This window comes from Panthera uncia, chromosome F2, assembly GCF_023721935.1.
Source record: "Panthera uncia isolate 11264 chromosome F2, Puncia_PCG_1.0, whole genome shotgun sequence".
NCBI classification, from domain to species: domain Eukaryota; kingdom Metazoa; phylum Chordata; class Mammalia; order Carnivora; family Felidae; genus Panthera; species Panthera uncia.
Genome location: NC_064812.1, coordinates 4,644,693 through 4,664,280, shown reverse-complemented (window position 1 = coordinate 4,664,280; position 19,588 = coordinate 4,644,693). Strand labels below are relative to the sequence as shown.

Below are 19,588 nucleotides of genomic sequence, written 5' to 3'. Positions count from 1 at the left end.
GATGTGTATTCTATCTACATGCTTATAGGTGCACTGAAGACATTTTAAAATAAACACAAAATGTTATTATCAGTGGCTCCCTCTGGAGTGTAGAGGTGGGGTGAAAAGAGAATCTTCTTTTAATTTGGATTCTGTATGATTCCTTCTATCATTAGCATGGGTCACAACTGTGCCATTTCTGCACAGGACCTCATTTGGAAACAAAGTCACTGCAGATGTAATTAGTTTGATGAGGTCATGCTGGAGCAGGGCGGGTCCCAACCCAATACCACTAGTGTTCTTAGAAAAGGGGCACATTTGGACATCGAGACATGCCCGCAGGGACAATGCCATGTGAAGACGGAGGCAGAGATCAGAGTCATGTTGTACAAGCCAAGGAACAACAGAGCTTGCCAGGAAATCTCCAGAAGCTAAGTGAGGGGAACAGACCAGATTCTTCCTCACAGCCCTCAGAAGCAACCAAGCCTGTCCACATCTTGATCTTAGACTTGTAGCTTCTGGAATAGTAAGACAGGAAATTTCTTGGACATCTAGCCTCCAGAATTGTGAGACAATAAATTTGTTGTTGAAGCCACTAAATTTGTGGTTCTTTGCTACGACAGCCCCAGCAAACTAATACACAGATCATGCATCACACACTAGAATGACCTAAGGGAAGTCCTACAGGGCCCTGCCATGCCAGGAGGTCCCAGAAAATAGCCTAGGGTACATGTAGTAGGGCACTAGTGGGGCTTAGGGCAGTAGCTATTTCCAAATTCTAGGATATACTGCCATTTGTTTTTAACATTTATTCATCTCCTGAGAGAGAGAGCCAGACAGAGCATGTGCAGGGGAGGGGCAGAGAGAGAGAGCAAGACACAGAATCCAAAGCAGGCTCCAGACTACAAGCTGTCAGTACAGAGCCTGACGCGGGGCTCGAACTCACAAACCATGAGATCATGATCCGAGCCGACATCAGACGCTTAACCGACTGAGCCACCCAGGCACCCCTATAATACTGTCAATTCTAAACAACACACAGGGCTGTACCAGGATGAGCCAACCAAATGTCACTGGGCTAACAGGCAAACATAGAGGAGAGTAACACTCACCGGTGGGCCCCTTAGTCCTGGGGGACCCTGTGGCCCTGTGGGTCCAGTGTCACCCTGAAACAGAGAGGGGTCACGTTATCACAAAGGGGATACATGCAGATAATGGAGACACAGTTTCAAATGTGGGCCAAACTTCATCACGTTCCCCAAGAGACCCAACTTAACTGTTCAGACCCTTCATCACCGATCTCCAGTGATTCCAAGCATGGACGAACTCATTTCATGTAGATGGGTAAATGCGTGAACCTGGTTTATTTATTTACTTGCTCAGACACCGTCCACCCGATCCCACAGCGATTTCTGCTAGCGCCATTTTGAACTAAGGGAGGCAGCCATTGAAGAGAAGCCATCTTGGACGTCTGTCCCTGACTCACTGGACGGTGACTGAACTCACTCCTGCCTCTGCTGCCACAGTAGGAAAAACGCTGCCCGTGCACACAGTGCCTTCCAGGGTGCAACGTGGTGATGATCCACCACCTGGTCTTCCAAGCAGCCTCGTGGCGTGGCTGTCATTCTCTGCCATGTTATGAATGAAAACACAGAAGCTCGGCCATGCTCCCTACCGAGCAGACTCAAACACTCTAGAAAATGGAGCTCTAAAACGATGAGAGTCCTATAGTTGAGAAGGAGGGAGAAAGCACTTGCCCCCTGGTCTGGCATCCTAGGCTCCCGTCCCAGCTGCTCCCTGACCTGCCAGGGGAGCTAAGCTCAGCCACACTCCTGCCTGGGGAGCTCCTTCCATGCAACTGGCTATAAGTTGTACCGAGAGGGAATGGATTTTCAAGCTGCTCTTTGGCCTTGAGAGGTGCCTCCGGGGTCAGGGCTTGGGAGAGGGCCCCGCCCGGGGTCAATGCAGCTGTTCTGCTTTTAGCTGCACGACAGGGCGCTGCTTACACTAGACTGGCTTTGTAAAGCCAGTTCTGCTCCTGAGGAGAAACATGGGAGCCTGGCTGGTCCTCTAAGGCCCTTCTAGCTCTATGATCTCATGGAACAGGTCAGTCAAGAAGACAATGTGCATCAAGAGCCATGGGCGGGGTGCACTTCCCCAGGATTTAAATGCAGATCCTGACAGATATAAAGGGTGGACATGAGACCCCCTTGGACCTCTTGGACCACTTGGACATGGACCCTGTGCCCATGCTCCTGAGCAAATAACCACTCCCAGGAGGCCAAGTTGCAGCCACACATGTCAGACCTCCCACATGTGTCATGTATGAGGTCTGGTCCCCCAGGGGCACGCAGAGCTGACCCAGGCCGCCTCCCACCCAGGCCGCCTCCTCCCACCTCTGACAGCCTGTGCGACCACCAGTCAGTCCCTGGACCTCTCTGGGTCTCAGGTTTTCTATCGGTAGGACTAGGGTAAAAGATATCTTGCCCTGCCCTGATCCTAAGATCAAAAAGTCCATGAGAAGGGCGCCTGGGTGGCTCAGTTGGCTGAGTGTCCGACTTTGGCTCAGGTCATGATCTTGAGGTTCATGAGTTCGAGCCCCACATCGGGCTCTGTGCTGGCAGCTCAGAGTCTGGAGCCTGCTTCGGATTCTGTGCCTCCCTCTCTCTCTGCCCCTTCCCCATTCACACTCTGTCTCTCTCTAAAAAATAAATAAACATTAAAAAAAAATTTAAATGCCACACAGCACATGTTAGTGGTGGCCATGATGGTGGGTTCATTAGACTGCGGAGCAGCCGGGCTGGAGAGATAATCTGGGAGATACTGAAATTCAAACCCATGTGAGGCCGGACCCCAAATGCCACCACTGATACTAACAGGTACGAAAGATCGATTCAGCAAAGCCTCCTTAGCTACGGGGCAGCACAGGCCCCAACTGTTGAGGCTGAAAACCCAGACCCCCAGGGCCTCCTCAGGACTCCAAGGAGGACCCCAGGGGCCGGCAGGTGAGAGACATCACTAGACAGTTCCGAGCATCTGCCTATGCAAGCCTCCACAGGCACCAGCCTCCAGAGCCCTCAGGGATGCACACTTTCCACTCTCTCTACCCCTTCCACAGGCCCAGCCGGGCCCCACAGGACACCCACACTCACATCTTTTCCTGGCGACCCTTCCCGGCCAGGGGGCCCCATGGCACCAGGCTCTCCCTAGAAGGGGGAAGTGGAAACAAAATACCCACGTTAGGGAAGAGAATGCAGAATGCCAGCGCCTGGTCTCCACGCACCTGGGCGGCGGAAAGACCCAGAAGCACAGCCCACCAGAAAGAGCCCCACTGAGTCCTGGCCGAAGCCGGGGTCTGCAGTGCCCGCACGGCCAGCTGCGAGGGCCTGGACCCCATTGTGCCTCTTTAAACCAAAGGCAAAACCGAGCCCAAGGGCCAGGCACACCGGCGGGGAATTCTGCCTCTTCAGTGGCTGACCCATTGGACACCTCGGCTTTCCCGTCCCTAAACGGAGCACGGCTGGGGGTCTGACCAGCCTTCCAGGTTCCTTCTGTTTGGGGCATCCGAAGGAGAGGGAAGAACGTTAGCCCTGGGCCCCTGCACAGCTTGTGGGCAGCACAACCCACAGAGGCCTCCTGACTCCGGGCTGATTTGGTCACATCAGTTGTACCTCAATGTCTGGCCCCCAGAAGGAACGTTTAGAAAAACCAGACCAAGACCGGGCATGGCACTTCCCATGATGCCTGCTGTCCTCTCTCGGGCGACCAGCTGCCGTGCTGGCCTGCGGGGCCAGGAGCCCTCAGTCTAGAAGCACCAGCTCACGTCCACCTGGGCCAGCCGCCAAGGCTAGACGTCCACTTACCCGGGGACCCGGTGCACCAGAGTCGCCTGTGTGTCCCTTGAAGCCCTGGAAGAAAGAGGAATTAGTCCACCAAAGGGCAGGCTGAACAGGCGAGAAGGGGCAGGCACCTGGGGTGACAGGTGCGCCCCCTCTCGCCGTGGTTCACCTGACGCCTCACATTCTAGACCCCAGGCAGAGGCTAGGCCCTTGATGCTGGGTGACGGGGTGACTCTGCACCATGACTAGAGCTGCAAGGCTTGTTCCTACAAATGCTCCAGCGAGTCAGGGTGTCGCCCCATGTCCTCCTGAGCATCATCGTCCTGATGTTCCCCCGTCTGGCTTGTACCCCCAGTGCCTGGCCCCTGGGGTACGTGTTTCCCTGTCTTCACTCTACAGGTAGATCTCGGGGCACCTCCCTCGTTCCTGCAGCTGTGGCCAGCCCCCCGCAACAGCCTTGTCCTGGGCCACAGCGCTGGGCTCTCCCTGCACAGAGATCACCTGACGCACTACTACAGAGCGTCAAGCCCTGCGAGCAAAGCGGAAGCCGTTAGCAGGGCTGACACCATCATTTCTAACAGCCAGACCAGCCTGTTGTGTAACAACCCCATTTCACGCGTGAGGACACCGAGGCTCGAGAGAGAAAACACCTGCCCAGAGTCCCAGGATCAGAAAATAATCCGATTCAGATCCCGGTCTGCCCAGACCCGAGGCCCTCCCGCTGTCCCTGCTCTGCACACTCTCCTGACCGCTGGGTTGGCGTCTCACCAGCTCTGGTCTCGGGGAGCTTTCCCTACCTGCTGACACCCAGTGGCACGGTCCCCGCCTGAAGGGCGCCTGCCCACCTGGCCACCTCACCGTGCCACGTCCCAGGCTCTGTGTCCTCTGCAGGCTGCACACTAGGCACTCCCTTCCCGCTCCAGGCCCGGGCACACATGTCCTCTCTTCCTGGCGGATCCCTTCCTCATCGGGACACTCCTCCTGGCTGGAGGCCTCCTCCCTACCAGCCTCCTGTCTCCAGCCCCGTCTCCCTCAGTCCTCACGCGCTCACTCTCCGAGGCCCTCCTCGTACCTTTGTCACCGGGCATCCTGGCCAGAGCACTGCTCTGAGCCCCTGCAGCACCCAGTGCCCCCGGCCAGCCGGTCCCCAGCCGGCGGCTGGCACAGAGCGACGGACCTGTGTGAGCAGAGCCCGTGCACACAGCTCAGACGGTAGCAGAGGAGAAGAGGGAGGAAATCCCTCCCCATGGAGCCCCTGCCACATCCTGTCACTGCAGTGTAATGGCAGGCCTGGGAGATGGCTCGTCTTTCCCCCGTTTTACGTAAGAAGCAGCAGGCTCAGGCCTGTCCGTCACAGGTGGAAGCGGGAGAGCCATGACCCAAGCCCAGGTCTGTCTGACCGCAGAGCACGCCCTCCCCACTGTCACCCTCAGCTCCGGGAGGCAGCAGTTTGTGGCCAAACCAGGCCATCCAGAGCCAAGGCCAATGTCTCCTGGCTGACCCCACCACGCTCTCCTCTCACCTTATGCCCTGATTTTACCTCCTGGTTCCAAAAAGCGAATGAAGACCCGGCTGGGGAGAAGGCCACCACAGGGCCTGGCCGTCCGAAAAGAGAGACAACCTAGCGGCCTCTCTGATGTGGTGGCTGTTACCCTGGGAACGTGCTCTTTACCCTGCTTCTCCAGATTTGGGTGGTAAGAATGTGTGACCTCACCTGCCTCTGGGAGGGGGGGCTCTGGGGAAGGCTTCTGGAGCAGCAGGTGGTGTGGGGACAGGTGCAAGCTCTCAGGCTCCAGGAGATGCAGGGGACGCAGGGGCCGGGAGCCTGGCCAGGTGGGTTCCACATCCCTGCTGAGCCGCTGGCCACGTGGCTCCCCCTCTGAGCCTCAGGGGCCTCGGCTATCCCTGGGGAGGTGACCCCTGTCTGTGGGGTTGTGGTGAGGATTAGACGAGGTGCCACCACCAGAGCCGGGCCGTCACTCGGTGACCAGCCAGGAAGCGTCAGTGACTGAGGCAGAGGACAAAAAGGAAGCTGGCTCAGATCAACCACTGTACCTCGGAGAAGTCAGCTCAGCCCTCGGGAGTCCTAACATCACCTACAAAATGAGAAGACTGAAAGCACCTGCCAGGCATAGATAGCTTTGCAGAATTAATCTATGGAAAGGGGCTTCATGGACCCTTAAGGCCGACTTTGGAATCAGGTCTGGAATAGAACCATGGAATAGAACCACTTGGGAGCCGGGGGTCTCGGCTACTCTACTTCTCTTCAGTGGGACTCAGTTTCCACATCTGTAAAATGGCGATAGAACTCACTTTGGCCGAGTTGCTGCCAGCACCGCCTAAGAGATAAGCAAGTGTTCTCTGCTGTTCAACACAGGCCAGTTCTCTTTCCCTGGAGAGGGTCAGGGCCTGCCTGGGCCCCAGCACCTTCCTCGAAGACACTAGAATCCCAAATCCAGCCATCCCAGAGCTGGGGCCCCTGGTACGCTCTCTTCCCATATAATCATGGACAAAATCAATGGAGGGAGCCTCACCGCGGGGCCAGGCACGCGGCTGGGAATTTCACGCGCTTCATTACATGCTCACAACCACCCTACAGAACTGGGAGATATTCTGATCTCCATTTCATAGAAGAAGACACAGAAGTCCAGAGAGGTCTCCTGATGAAAGTTAGTAAGTGACAAGGTGAAAGCTGAACCCACATTTGTCCATCTTAGAGGCCGTGTGGTTCTTCAAAGCCTTGCTCTCTGACTTATGCTGTGCCAGCCAGAGAACATGGGTCTCTAACCCCTGTGCCTACAGTGAGGTAGGATTCCTTGCAAGTCTCAACTGAGAAATGCGTCTTGCCCCAACACGGGTCCCAGCAAATGGATCCCCTTGGCTAAAAGGAAGACCTTCTCCTCCAATAAGCCAGGAACCACCTTTAAAAAAAAAGCCAACACTAATTCTGTGTTTTAATTCCACCATAGGAAGTAATATTCCCCATCCTTAGATTTTGTTCTCCTAAAGGACAATCAGGTGAAAAGCAAGGAGATTTAGGAAAAAGGAAATTGCTTTTTGTGTTCCAGTTCCTTCTTATTGAATACTAGCCAGGTGAGTTATTGATTTTAACAGAAAAACACATTAAGGAAATAGAAGCAGCATTTTGATCTCTTACTTCTTGCCAGATAATTGGATTTTAGGAATTTTATTAAAAATAATGTTTTTTTCCTAAAAATAAATTTATGGAATTGTGTAAACAATTTTGAAATTATGAAGAAGTGAAACATTTAGCCAAAAAAAATAACCCCCAAATACAGAGTTCATTTTTATAGAAAAATTATCTATGTATGGTTACACGTATAATAGCTTGACAGCTAGATATAGATTGATATATAAATATAAACGTCAGAATTCATACTTAAAATAAAAGTCAGAATTCATACAGAATTCATACCTACATCCCCAAGATCTGGAAAGAATGTACAAAAACGTGAACACAGCTTTACCTCTGTGTCGTAGAATTACAAGTAACTCTATCTTACTCTCTAAAACGTTATTTTTCTTATTCTTTTTGTATTAGTACTGTCATTGTCACACAAGGAGAATGGGTTACTTTCGTAATTGGGGAAAAAACCTTTAGCCATGGAAAGTGTTCAAAATTAAAATTAAGACTCCTTTTTAGGTTCTATCATCCAGAGAAATCCCATTAAAATGATCGTAAACGGGTTAAGAACAAAGAAAACTTAGAACAACATGGCAACAATGGTTGTCATTTTGAAAATATAATCCTACAGCCATGCATACATGAAAGAACTGAATTTATTACGTAGGAGCACCAGGGCCTTGGAAAAGAGGTACTTCTGGGAATCCAGAGTGGGCGGGCTCAGCACAGGAGCCGGGTGGCTGAGGCTGCATTGTACTATGGACAACAAGCATGCATGTGCACGCATGCACACACACATACACACACACGCGCACACACACACAGGGGCACTTACAGGCAGGCCGCGGGCTCCCTCTGGTCCTGGTAGACCCGGGTCTCCAGTTTTGCCCTGAGAGTAAAGAAGAGAAGAGCCTGGGGACACCACGATAAGGATCTTCCCTCCTGGCCACCTGGGCTTCGCAGCGTTAGGTTTCCAGTGGCCAGTCTCTCACCCCTGCCAACCCTCCTTCCCGGCACGGTATTCCACCTCAGTCCGTACCAATCCCCCCCCATGTGTCCAGGCTACACGCTCCTGGACTTTCCCTGGACTGTGCTGGTTACACAGGGTGTCATCTCTGAAGCCACTATTCCTAGTGGCCCCTGGTCGTTCTCAAAAGTGCTCTGCTCTGGATGCAAAACGCTGCAGACACCCGGGTTCTCAATGACTCTGTGCTCACTCACAGAACCGCTTCAAGGCAGCTATCAACTGCTGCACGTCACACTTGGGGACACTGAGGCTCAGAGAAGCCATAGCTTTACTGAGCTCATCAATGGCAAAGCCAGACTGAATCCCCGCTGCGTGCGACATCCCCGAAGGCTGCTCATCTCAGCCGGCAGCTGCCTCGGACAGGAAGGTCTGCCATTCACCCCTCCTTTTCCCTGGCCCAGCTTCTCTTTACTACAAGAAGTTGTGGGGACACCCGGGCCATTCAAACTCTTCACCACCAGCAGCCTGGCATTGCCCTGGGCACAACTAGCCACAAATAACAGCCAAAGAGAGACTGGGAGCTGAAGTTCAGGTGACATGGTTGGGGTGGGGTGTGTGGAGTCCAAGGAGCCGGTGAAAGGGCACATCCCACTGATGCGGGGTGGGGCAGCATCGGATCCCGCCTTCGCTGAGACAGGAGGAGATGCCCTTCTCCCACATTCCCCTCCTTTTCACAGCCTGGAGACCTTGAGGATCCGATGGGGCCCATTAGTGGGGAAGGAGAGTGAGGCGCATCTGTGGATTTGGAGGGAAAATCGCGGAGAGGAGGGGGTGGGGCAGGTTTGTGTGACTGATTCGAGTCCAGCCGTGTGATCTCGATCTTCCCTTCCCGGGACCTGTTCTCAGTCGCAAACTCAGCACAACCCCCCCCCACCCCCACCCACCAGGGCTTTACGACCGCGGGTACACGGTCCTAGCCTGGCTCCCACACCTGCTGCCCTCAGGTGACATGGCCATCACTGGTCCGAGCATAACAGTCAGCAACTCCTGGGGGCCTTCCATGTACCAGACACAAACTGAGTGCCTCACGTGTTCTGGCAGTGAGGCCTCACTGCAACCCGTTGAGGGAAGCATGATCGCTTTCCATCAGCTCAAACACCGAGGCACAGAGAGGTTAAGTGATCTGTTCAAGCTCACACAGCTGGGGTTCTAATCCAGGTATTTTGGCTCCAGAGTCTCTGTACATCATTATACGCTGTAATTATCGCTCAAATACCTCCTAATAAAGATGACACAACAGGCAACTCAAAAAGCTGCCTAGCTACGTATCTCTCCATCCATCATCTATCCATCTGTCTATCTGCCATCTGTCTGTCCATCCATGTCCCTAACATATAAGAACATAAGTTATCTAACCAATCTATCCATCTATCTACATATCTATCCATCCATCATCTACCCATCTGTCTATCTACTATCTGTCTATCTGTCCATCCATGTCCCTAACACATAGGAACTTGAAAAAATACACCGAGTGTAGCAAATGCTGCTGCTTTCCAACCACATCCGCTTGGCTCCCTGAAGGGGGGGGCCCATCATCGGTAAGCAGTCCCTGCTCAGGCTGAGAGCTGTGTGCAGAACGGCCTTCGGGGGTGCCTGACATTGAGGTGTGGAAGTTAATGTGTTCGTTAATGCCTCCGGGAGCAATCCTCTATTTAAAAAGGCTTGAAATCGACAGACGGATGGATGGACTGGCTGGCAGGGCTGGGGGCACGGATTCCAAGTGAGCTCCTCACAAATTCTCAGAGGGTCTCCAGTGACACTGGCCTGGCTGACCCCTGGAGGGGCTCACTCCCTAGCCTGATGTCGGTGGCTTTCCCCGTGGGGATCTTTCCCAGTCTCATTTCCTCATGCCCTCGGTGTTTCCTGGGAGCACTTCCCAAACGCCCCGCCTGCCGTAAATCCTTGTCTCTGGATCTGCTTTTATGGGATCCTGTGCCGCTCATTCCCAGGCCAATTTCTCAGGCAGTTCAGAGAGAGAAGACGTCACAAGGGCCACACACTGAGATTCCGGAGCGAGCGCCTGGCACACTCTGGAAGGCTCCCAGGTGGGAGTTGCTAAGCCCCCACTCCCTGCCTCCTCACGTACTGACTTACCCACCGCGTGCCCAGAACAGACTTGGCCTCGTACTGGTCTAGGCCCAAGGCCTGACACAGGCCTAACTGGAAGAGGCAATCCACAAACACACTGGATGCAGACCGAGGCCTGACAACTCTCAGAATAACGTACCTGCAGAAAAGTTAACTTTCTGGGGCACCTGGGTGGCTCAGTCGGTTGAGCGTCCGACTTCGGCTCAGGTCATGATCTCACAGCTCATGAGTTCGAGCCCCGCATTGGGCTCTGTGCTGACAGCTCAGAGTCTGGAGCCTGCTTCTGATTCTGTGTCTCCCTCTCTCTCTGCCCCTCTTCCCCCTCATTCTCTGTCTCTTTCTCAAAAATAAATAAACATTAAAAGAAAAAAAGTTGACTTTCTGTCCTGCAGCACTGAACTCGGGAGTCCGCCTCTGGAGGGTGAGTCCCAGAAGCTTCATTTACCAGCCGTGTGACCTTGGCCACCCTGCTTAACCTCTTTGTGCCTCAGTTTCCTCATCTGGGGCAATAATAATGCCACACTCCATGGGGATCTTCTGGGGGTCACAGTGGAAAAGGTAACAAAGCATCTGTGCCGCAGTGTGAGCCGGGCACATAGTGACGGTCTCCATTCTCTCTCCCCTCCCACAGTCTCAGCCCGCTAACTGCCGCGTGCCCTCCACGGGCTGCTCTGCTGGGCATCAGCCTTCGGCGGCTTCGGCGGCTTGGCAGGGGCCTTTTGTTTACAGTGCTTGCTGCCCCAAGCGCTTTCTTTTCCTCTCAGCAGTGAATTCTGGTTCCGGCATCCGGCAAGCAGTGAAAAATGATGAAGAAGGTGCTTCCCACAACTCGTGTAAGATGCAGAAGTCGTAACAGCTTATGACCAAATTAAATGAATTGGAAACCTTGCTGTAGAAACTTCTGTGTAATCCCTCTTAGTGGCTCTAAGGGTTCTGCAGCTCTGACCTCAGCAGGACTTAAAACCAGGGCGGCTGGGGAAGAGTCACGTCCCGACGTCATTACCAGTGAGATGAGCTGGTGCCTTCCACCGATGGCTGATGTCTCACCTCACTTGGTTCTCCAGCGATTCTGGCCAAGTTGCCATGCGTCTTGGAGAAGGCTCACATCAGTGTCTGGAGAACACCTCCCTCCGGGCTGCGTAATATACTAGCAGGGGCACGCCATCATTGACGCTCTGCCATGGGTGGGCGGGTGGAGGGCTGGGTCTTGAGGCCCAGACACCACCTTCCAGCTCCCCCTCAGTACTGAGGCCATGGAAGGGATCTGGGGAGACAAACGTGCTGGCCCCATGGGCCCTGACCCACGGCCAAAAGAAGCAGGCAACTGTGCAGAACCACAGTGAGGCCACAGATACGGGTCGGCAGAACCCCCTGCCCACTTTTTGTTCCAACCAACTGCCGCTGGGGCACAGAGACTCCCTCCCAAGCATTCGGTCTGTTTCACTGTGTGTCCTGGGCAGGTGACGTCAGAGAAAAAGAAAAGGGGAAAAAACAAAACCTGCAACTCTAGGCCAAAGCTGAAGAAAGGGCGAACTCCCTTCACCTGGAGCTGGCCAGAACGCTCAGGTTTTCGGTAGGGATAACAGGCTTCCAGGGTATCAGGCTTCTACAGGCTTCCAGGGTATCAGGCTTCTACTCCAGCCGGCGTCTACCTGCCCCAGCTCCCCTCCCGTGTCAACAGGACTGAGGCTGAAGGGGGCAGTAAAAAAAAAAAAAAAATGCAGAGGCCAGGCCGAAGTCCCAGGCTCAAGTTCTGATTCTATCACCAGCCCATCATATGACTTTGGGCCCATCACTGGACCTCCCTGAGACTCCATTTTCTCAGCTATAAAATGGGGACAGCAGCATTCACCCTGTAAGGTTGTCAGGAGAAGTAAATGAAGTAACACAGAGAAAGTGACTCTGGCTGCACCTGTGTCACAGTAGCTCGTCCACAAAGAGCAGCTGTTAATGGAGACATTACTAATTTGGTGCATAAAATGGTAAAAAATTGAGAGTCCCTTACCGGCTCCCCGGGGGGACCTGGTTTTCCACCTCTGCCCTCTTTGCCTTCTTCTCCCTGCAAGAGAAATCAAATTGCTATTGGAGGTTCCAGGAGGGAAGACACAGGCTGCGTTCGGGACACACGCCTAGTGCTGGGCTACAGCCACACTGAACAGCTAAGGGGCCACTTGAACAGACAGAACTGGTTTGACCTCCTGGTTTCTTCCCAACACCACAATTCTGCCTGGGATCTCCCATCCACAGCGCCTGGCACAGAGCGGAAAGGCAAAAACTTGCAATAGCATCATTCTTGGTTCTGTTGATCTGCAGAAGCCCCTACTAGGCATGTCATGAAGACAACCTTGGGACACCACAGCGTCATGTCTGGGCCTCCGGGATTGAATGCAGCAAGGAGTGGGCAAGGATGCAGCTTCTGATGGAGACACTGGGGACACTGGACAGATACAGGGCAGCACGGGACACACGGGGACTCAGGGAGCCAACACAGATTACGTGTGGGTTACGAACAGCTGTGAACACTTGGCGTTTCTCTCCGTGAGATCCAGCTGGGATTCCCTCCCCATGCCCAGCCTCCTTGCCCTAAGGAGGTCACTAGAAGCCTGAGGTTTCCCTAAGAGACCGTTATTCAAGTCTCTGCAAACGGGAAAGAGAATTCTGTACAATGACGACGACATCACACAGACTTAGGTTCCAATCCTGGACCACCTGGACTGGGGGTGAGCGTGGGGGTCTGAGGAAGGAAAGCAACCAGGCAGCAGGGCAGAGGGGAAACTGAGTCAACCCAGGCAAGGTCTGAATCCTTCTTGCACTACTAGGCACCTGGTCTTGGGCAAATTATCGATATCCTCAGCCCCTCAGTGCCCTGCTCCTAAAAAGAGATGGCAAGTGTGCTCCACAGAGTTACCAGGTGGTCAGAACGGAAGCTCCTGCCCATGAGGCAGAACTAACCCAGCATCGACAGGTGGCCCCCGCACTGGGGCTGTCTCTGCTGCTGTAGGCATTCAGGATACCGGGCATTGTTCCTCATCAGTGCCTTCAACATCAGTGGCCTGGCAGCAGGGGAAGCCATCAGTGGCCTGGTACCTTGGGAAGCCACCGTGGACTGGAATCTAAGTTTTATGGCCATCCAGGGCGCTGGTGCAATGCTCAACCGACACCTGTAACCCTTTCCGAATGCTGCTCCTGGCATAACCAGGTTAACCAGGGAAACCAGCAGGGCTGCTGTGCAAGCCGGGCCGTACTGGTCCTCTTTTCAATCAAGAGTTTTCCAGAAAACACTTTTCTCCATGCATGCAGCAGCGGGGGGAGGTCAAGAGACGCGTGCGTGGGAGAGGAAGCCAATCACAGGAGGAAGCGCGGCCAGGCGGGAGACCTGTAGACTCTGGCTGGAGACCCCGAGGACCCCCCGGGGTCAAAGGCATGATGTGTGGGAGCAGCACGAGTGCCACATGGGGAAATGCAGAGGAGGGCCGTGTGTGACCCACGGAATCGTCTGAGAAGGAAAGGTGGCTTTCCGAGAGAGAGAAGCTGCCTCAGGCAGACCTGCTGAGCGGCCCGTTAATGTCTCCGAACCTGCTTCTGCACCTTCAGTAAATTAAAGAGATGCTCCCCGACTGCAGGGGGAGGAATACGAAGGGTCTTTCTGGCACAGAGGGGTGCCTAATAAATGGTGAGGTTTGTGGCTCTCCTTCCCAGAAGCGACCGTTGGTGCCCAATGAGTGTTAGCAAAGTCACAGTGCGCCCCCCATGGCCCTGGCCAGAAGCAGAAGCCACTTCCTAACACTTAGTCTTTCTTTTTAAAAAAACGTGTTTATTTTTTAGAGAGAGAGAGCAACAGGGGAGGGGCAGAGAGAGAGGGAGACGCAGAATCCGAAGCAGGCTCCAGGCTCCCAGCTGTCAGCAAAGAGCCTGAGACGGGCTCAAACCATTGAGCTGCGAGATCATGACCTCAGCCGAAGTCAGATGCTTAACCGACTGAGCCCCCCAGGCACCCCTAACACTTAATATTTCTTCTAGCCAGTTCCTGTACGTAAATACATCCATGTCTCTTATACGTTCCTCCTTCTACCTTCTTCCTGACCCCTCTCGTCCTTCTCAGCCTTGACTACTTGACCTTGAACACTCGCCTCGAGTGTCCCCTCCACAGACATCCCTCCAGGTCTGGCTTGGGTGTCCACTATGGGCCCCTGGGCCCCCCTCTACCTACCACATAGCACAGCATGCTCTGTGTCAATGGTTTCATCCTTTTCTGTTTGGCTTCTCCACGAGACCCCAGGCCACATACTGGCGGGGACCACGGCTGGGTCTGTCTGGTTCCTTGAATTCTGGCCTAGGTCAGCCCAGATCTAGGAAGCACTACTTGGCGCTGTGCTGGGGACAGAGACGGATGGATGTGTGTGGCTGCATCTGTGTTGTGATGGCGTAGGGGGCTGAGTGCTCCTGGAGCACTGCTCAGATTTCTACCGAAGCCCCTGGGGAGGCTCAGGGCGCCTCCCAGAGAAAAGGACGTCCAGTCCAGACCTCAGCATGAGCTGCTGAGAGGGCCCATGGGCAATGGGTACATATGTTATAACATGCGGAAAGCTCTTTGCACAGAGCCCATCAGGGGGTGTGCACCGTGCACATGAAAGCTATGAGGATTCTTTTTTTGTTTGTTTTAATGTTTATTTGGAGAGAGAGAGAGAGCGAGCAGGGGACAGGCAGACAGAGAGAGAGAGGGAGAAAGAATCCCAAGCAGGCTCCCGGTTGTCAGCAGAGAGCCCGACGCGGGGCTCGAACTCATGAACCATGAGATCATGACCTGAGATGAAATCAAGAGTCGGACGCCTAACTGACTGAGCCAGCCAGGCGCCCCGAAGCTACGATGATTCTTATCCTCCAGGCAGAGGGAGAGGAAGTGTTTCTGACACAGGAATGATACAGAAGAGGCAAAGGCATTCAGAGTGGCTGGGGTGGGGGATGGGGTGAGAGAGAGGAAGCCATTCCCGAGGCTGCAGGGATAGCATGTGCCCAGGCTTGGCTTATGTCTGAGAGACAGGACCCTCCCCTGGAAGGGACAACAGGGTGGAGGGGCTAAGGGGACATTATTAAGAAAATGGTGAAGTCAACACCGGAAGCCATGCCTCTCCCCTCCAGTATGCTAGGGCTGTGGTGATAAGGGCTTGGCACAAAAGCCAGACCAGGATTTTCTCTCCTTAGCTTCACCATCACTAGAATTAAATTGGTCAGTACCTTCCAGCTGCCAGGACAGGCTAGGCTGCAGGGCCGCAGTGTAGACCAACAGGGGTTTCTCAACCCAGCACATCTTTTAAGATCTGTGCACCCTGCACACGTTACTTAACCCCAGGGTCACATGGCTGCAGGGAGAGCTGACAGTGGTGCCTGGGAAATGTGTCTTTGACCAGTGGAGTCACTTCTCAGATACTTGAGGAGGGAGGGCTCTGAGAGAGCAGTTCATTCATCCATGTGTTTCTTTAAGTAGTATTTGCTGGGTGTTCACTATGTGTGGGAAGCCAAAGCCTGGTCTTCTAGAACCCACAGCCTAGAGCAAACCCCCATGATTAGCAGGGACTTTTCTGTTAGATTTCCATATCTAGCAAACAGTGGGTGCCTAAGTAGACTCTGCCGAATGAGCAAATAAGTTAATGAACATTGGAGGAAGGGGTCACTAATGAAACCATTATACAAATAAAGATGTGATTACTGCTGAGATAGTCCCTCACAAGGAAAGGAAAAGAGACTAGGAGAGACCGCCCCAGCCTAGGGGGTGCAGAGAAAATTTGCAGGGAGTGATGCCTGAGATGGGATGCAAAAGAGCAAAGGCAAAAGCAGCTGGTGCAAGAGGTAAGGAAGAGGCATTGTGGGTAGACAGAAATGCATGGGCAAAGGCCCTGTGGTCTGGAAAAGAGGATGCCGAACATTCTACGAACCAAAAGGAAGCCAGTGTGGCTGCAATAAAACAATACAGTATGCAGGGCCGGGGTCGGGGGCTGTGGCCAGTAGAGACCCCAGCAGCAGGCACGGGCCAGACCACCAACTCCACAGGGATGCGTTCTCAATGGAGGAGGCAGCATATGATCTCTCTGGACCAGCCTTACTAACTAACTAGAGAGCTCAACCCTATTGAGAAGTATATTAAATTTAAAAGTCCAGAACAGTATTCATGGAAAGTAATTTGGCAGTGTGTATCAAGACCCTCAGGGGCACCTGGGTGGCTCAGCTGGTTAAGCGTCTGACTTTGGCTCAGGTCCTGATCTCATGGCTCGTGGGTTCGAGCCCCGCGTCGGGCTCTGTGCTGATACCTTAGAGCCTGGAGCCTGCTTTGGATTCTGTCTCCCTCTCTCTCTGCCCTCCCCCACTCACTCTGTCTCTCTCTCTCAAAAATAAACATTAAAAAAAATAAAGAACCTCAGACATTATTACACCTGACAAGTGAACCTCACTTTTGAGGGCCATTATATAGAAAAGTGCCATGCATGCAAAATAGCTTAATATAGTTTAAAAAAAAAATAACGATAAGATTTATGAGGCAACAGAGGAATGATCATATATATTATGGTGCATGCGTTGGGTAGAGTGTATATAAAATGTAATGAGTGTATGAACAGTTAATACCAGTGTGGAAAATAAGAAGTGTTTATTTTATCATAAATAGTTCATTATCACAGTTGTGCGTGCGTGTGTGTGTGTGTGTGTGTGTGTGAGACAGAGATCTTAACCGTGGATACACACATATGCGTGTGTGGAGAGAGATAAAAACATCATCTACACAAATCAACAACAACAGTGCATACTGCATAGAAGAATGAGGTTAAGACTGACCCCACCAAAAACGTACTTACTTGGCTTTGGTTAGTGATTCTCCTTCTCATTTTCTGTAATACTCGAAACTCCCCCAGTGACCATGTCTTACCTAAACTGTGGTGCAGTATGTTTTGGTTTGCTCATTTTTGTAGCAGAGAAACCAGGTTTTTGGTTTTTTGGTCTCATTGTGTGTGTGTGTGTGTGTGTGTGTGTGTGTGTGTGTGTGTGTTTAATCTCACTTACCGGGATTCCGGGTAACCCAGATGGGCCTTCGGGGCCAGGAGGACCTTCTTTCCCCTGAAGGATGCAAGACACAAAAACACCATTAGATCTCTCAGACTGGCTTTTCTGGAAGGGAACGATCTCACACAGAACTGCCCTCACGGGCTGGCAGGCATCTTCGGCGAGAAGCGAAGTGCTTGTCAGGCATTGCCTGCCCCACAGCAGGGAGGCGCCCTGGGTGGAGCACATCACGGCAGGTGCACGTGCACACAGGGAAGCTTTCCAGCATGTTACATGGACTCAGGGGGACTGAAGATGGAAATGCCTGGTGGGAAGAAGATGCTTGGGGTCCACAAGACTTGGGTCCAGCCCCAGCTCTGTACTTTATCTTCAACACTGCCTGAGGGCCAAACCCTCACCACGCAGCACCACAGCTCCTGACCACAGCTCTTGACCTTGTTGGGCACACGGGATCCAACACAAGCAAAAAGCTGGCCTGGGGCTAAACAGATGGTTTGGTGTCACCATCCCCTCGTCTGGAGGCTCCTAAACTTCCTACCAAGTTTATAGCTGGTGTTTTGAAAGACTGTGTTTACCAAATTGCCTTAATTCATACTTCATTTTCCATTTTATTCGCCAGATACACATCACTGCCAAACACAGCTTCTCAATCAGATGAAGTCATCAATGCTATCATTTCTATCTGGATGAGTGTTCTTCTGTCACCTGTGTCTCTAATTAAGAGGCCCCAATGCCTTTATAATCTCCGGCCACTGTTTCTTTTGAAGTGGTAAAATGCTGATGTCAGGTTTTACATTCTAATCCACCTGCCACACAAAATGAGGTATCCTTAAGGCTTGTGATGTTAGCTTCTTGGACGAAAACCAAAGGCGAAGATATTTTGATATTTAATTCAGATTTATACAGATTTTATAAACAAAGTGGATTTTTTTTTTGTCAACTTGGAATAAAGACTCAGCATCATTAGGGATTTTTAAATACTGATAATGCAGCTCGCTGGATTCCTTCCTGAAGGTCTGTTTTTCCAAAGACCCTAGTAGGGAGCCACTACTGGAATTAGCAAAACTCCAGCCCTCGCTGCTTTTGCAAATAAAGTTGTATCAGCACACAGTGGAACCTTTTCGTTGACCTACTGTGCATGACGACTTCATCTTATCACAGTGGTGCTGAATATTTGCGACAGAGACCACGTGGCCCACGAAGACTAAAATATTTACTATTTCGGGCTTTTTTAACCCCATGATGTGAGCTGAAGATACACAAGAGGTCAGCTTGGTCCTAATCCTGTTTGTATTGTGCAAGCTGTGCTTTGCTGTGGAAATTACACAGTTTTGTAATGCTTTTTTATTTATTTTCGAGTGAGAGAGCGAGCGAGCTTGAGTGGGGGAGGAGCAGAGAGAGAGGGAGACACAGAATCTGAAGCAGCCTCCAGGCTCTGAGTTGTCCACACAGAGACTGACGCAGGGCTCGAACTCATGAACCACGAGATGATGGCCCGAGCCGAAGTCGGACACTTAACCGACTGAGCCACCCAGGCGCCCCAGGAAAGAATCTTAAGCAGGCTCCACGCTCAGCATGGAGCCCGACGCGGGGCTCGAATTTGTGAACTGCAAGATCATGACCTGAGCCAAAGTCAAACAGTTAACCCACTGAGCCACCCAGGCACCCTGGAAATTACATAATTATTCATTAGGTAACCCAACTAAATGTAGGTGGAAAAAGAAAAAGAATGATCTTTAAGTTAAGACTTTATTTTACAAAGATGACTCACTATCTAGATGGCTGTAACGAGATAGCTATAAAAGATTAGGAAAAAAAATACCCTAACGATCTAGGATTCTGCATTCAAATTGCTTCACAGGTGGTGTTACATTCTCAAACCACTTTTTCAAGAAGCAGCAAACAGTCAGTGGGTAGATGTTCTTTTTACAAGAATAACGACAAGAGACTCCACTAGGGGACCCAAAATCGAAGTAAGGCCTTCCTTCTATGTCAAAAAGATTGGAAAATGGTTTATATGTTTCATTTCAAAATATAATGGAAATATTTTCAGTTTGTATCTTTTTTTATTATGTCCCATTTAGCTTTTAAAAATTTTTTTTAACCTACCAATACTCATTGTTTATGCTAAGAAAACTCAGAGCATACTCTGGTTTGATGTATACAGAGAAATATCGGGACCCCAGGCAGCTTCAAGCACAGCCATCGCTTGCCACAGGGTCCCATGGCAGAATCGATGTCTTACTCAATACAGTTTAGCTCCGAGGTATGTGAGATTCACATCTGGGCTGTATCTTCCTCTCTTGGGGCAAACGGTCTGTGTTCGTGGGGGAGATCTTTTGGTGTCCGAGAATCGGTACAAAGCTGCCTGTGGTAGGTTTTATATTCCCTTCCACCTGGGACTTCTAAAGGGGCAGCTTCAAGAGGACTGGCCAGATGGTGAACAAAAGCCGATCT

The 19,588-nt window shown here is 52.0% G+C and overlaps 1 protein-coding gene across 1 annotated transcript in view; it reads right to left on the bottom strand.

The window, feature by feature from the left end:
- COL22A1 (collagen type XXII alpha 1 chain) overlaps window positions 1-19,588 on the bottom strand; it is a 237,546-nt gene that overhangs the window by 22,027 nt on the left and 195,931 nt on the right. Inside the window, exons 49-54 of the mRNA XM_049632862.1 lie at window positions 17,132-17,185; window positions 12,087-12,140; window positions 7,799-7,852; window positions 3,843-3,887; window positions 3,132-3,185; window positions 1,092-1,145 (exon numbers count right to left, since the gene is read on the bottom strand). Coding sequence (XP_049488819.1) covers window positions 1,092-1,145; window positions 3,132-3,185; window positions 3,843-3,887; window positions 7,799-7,852; window positions 12,087-12,140; window positions 17,132-17,185 — 315 coding nt within the window. The remainder of the gene's footprint in view (window positions 1-1,091; window positions 1,146-3,131; window positions 3,186-3,842; window positions 3,888-7,798; window positions 7,853-12,086; window positions 12,141-17,131; window positions 17,186-19,588) is intronic.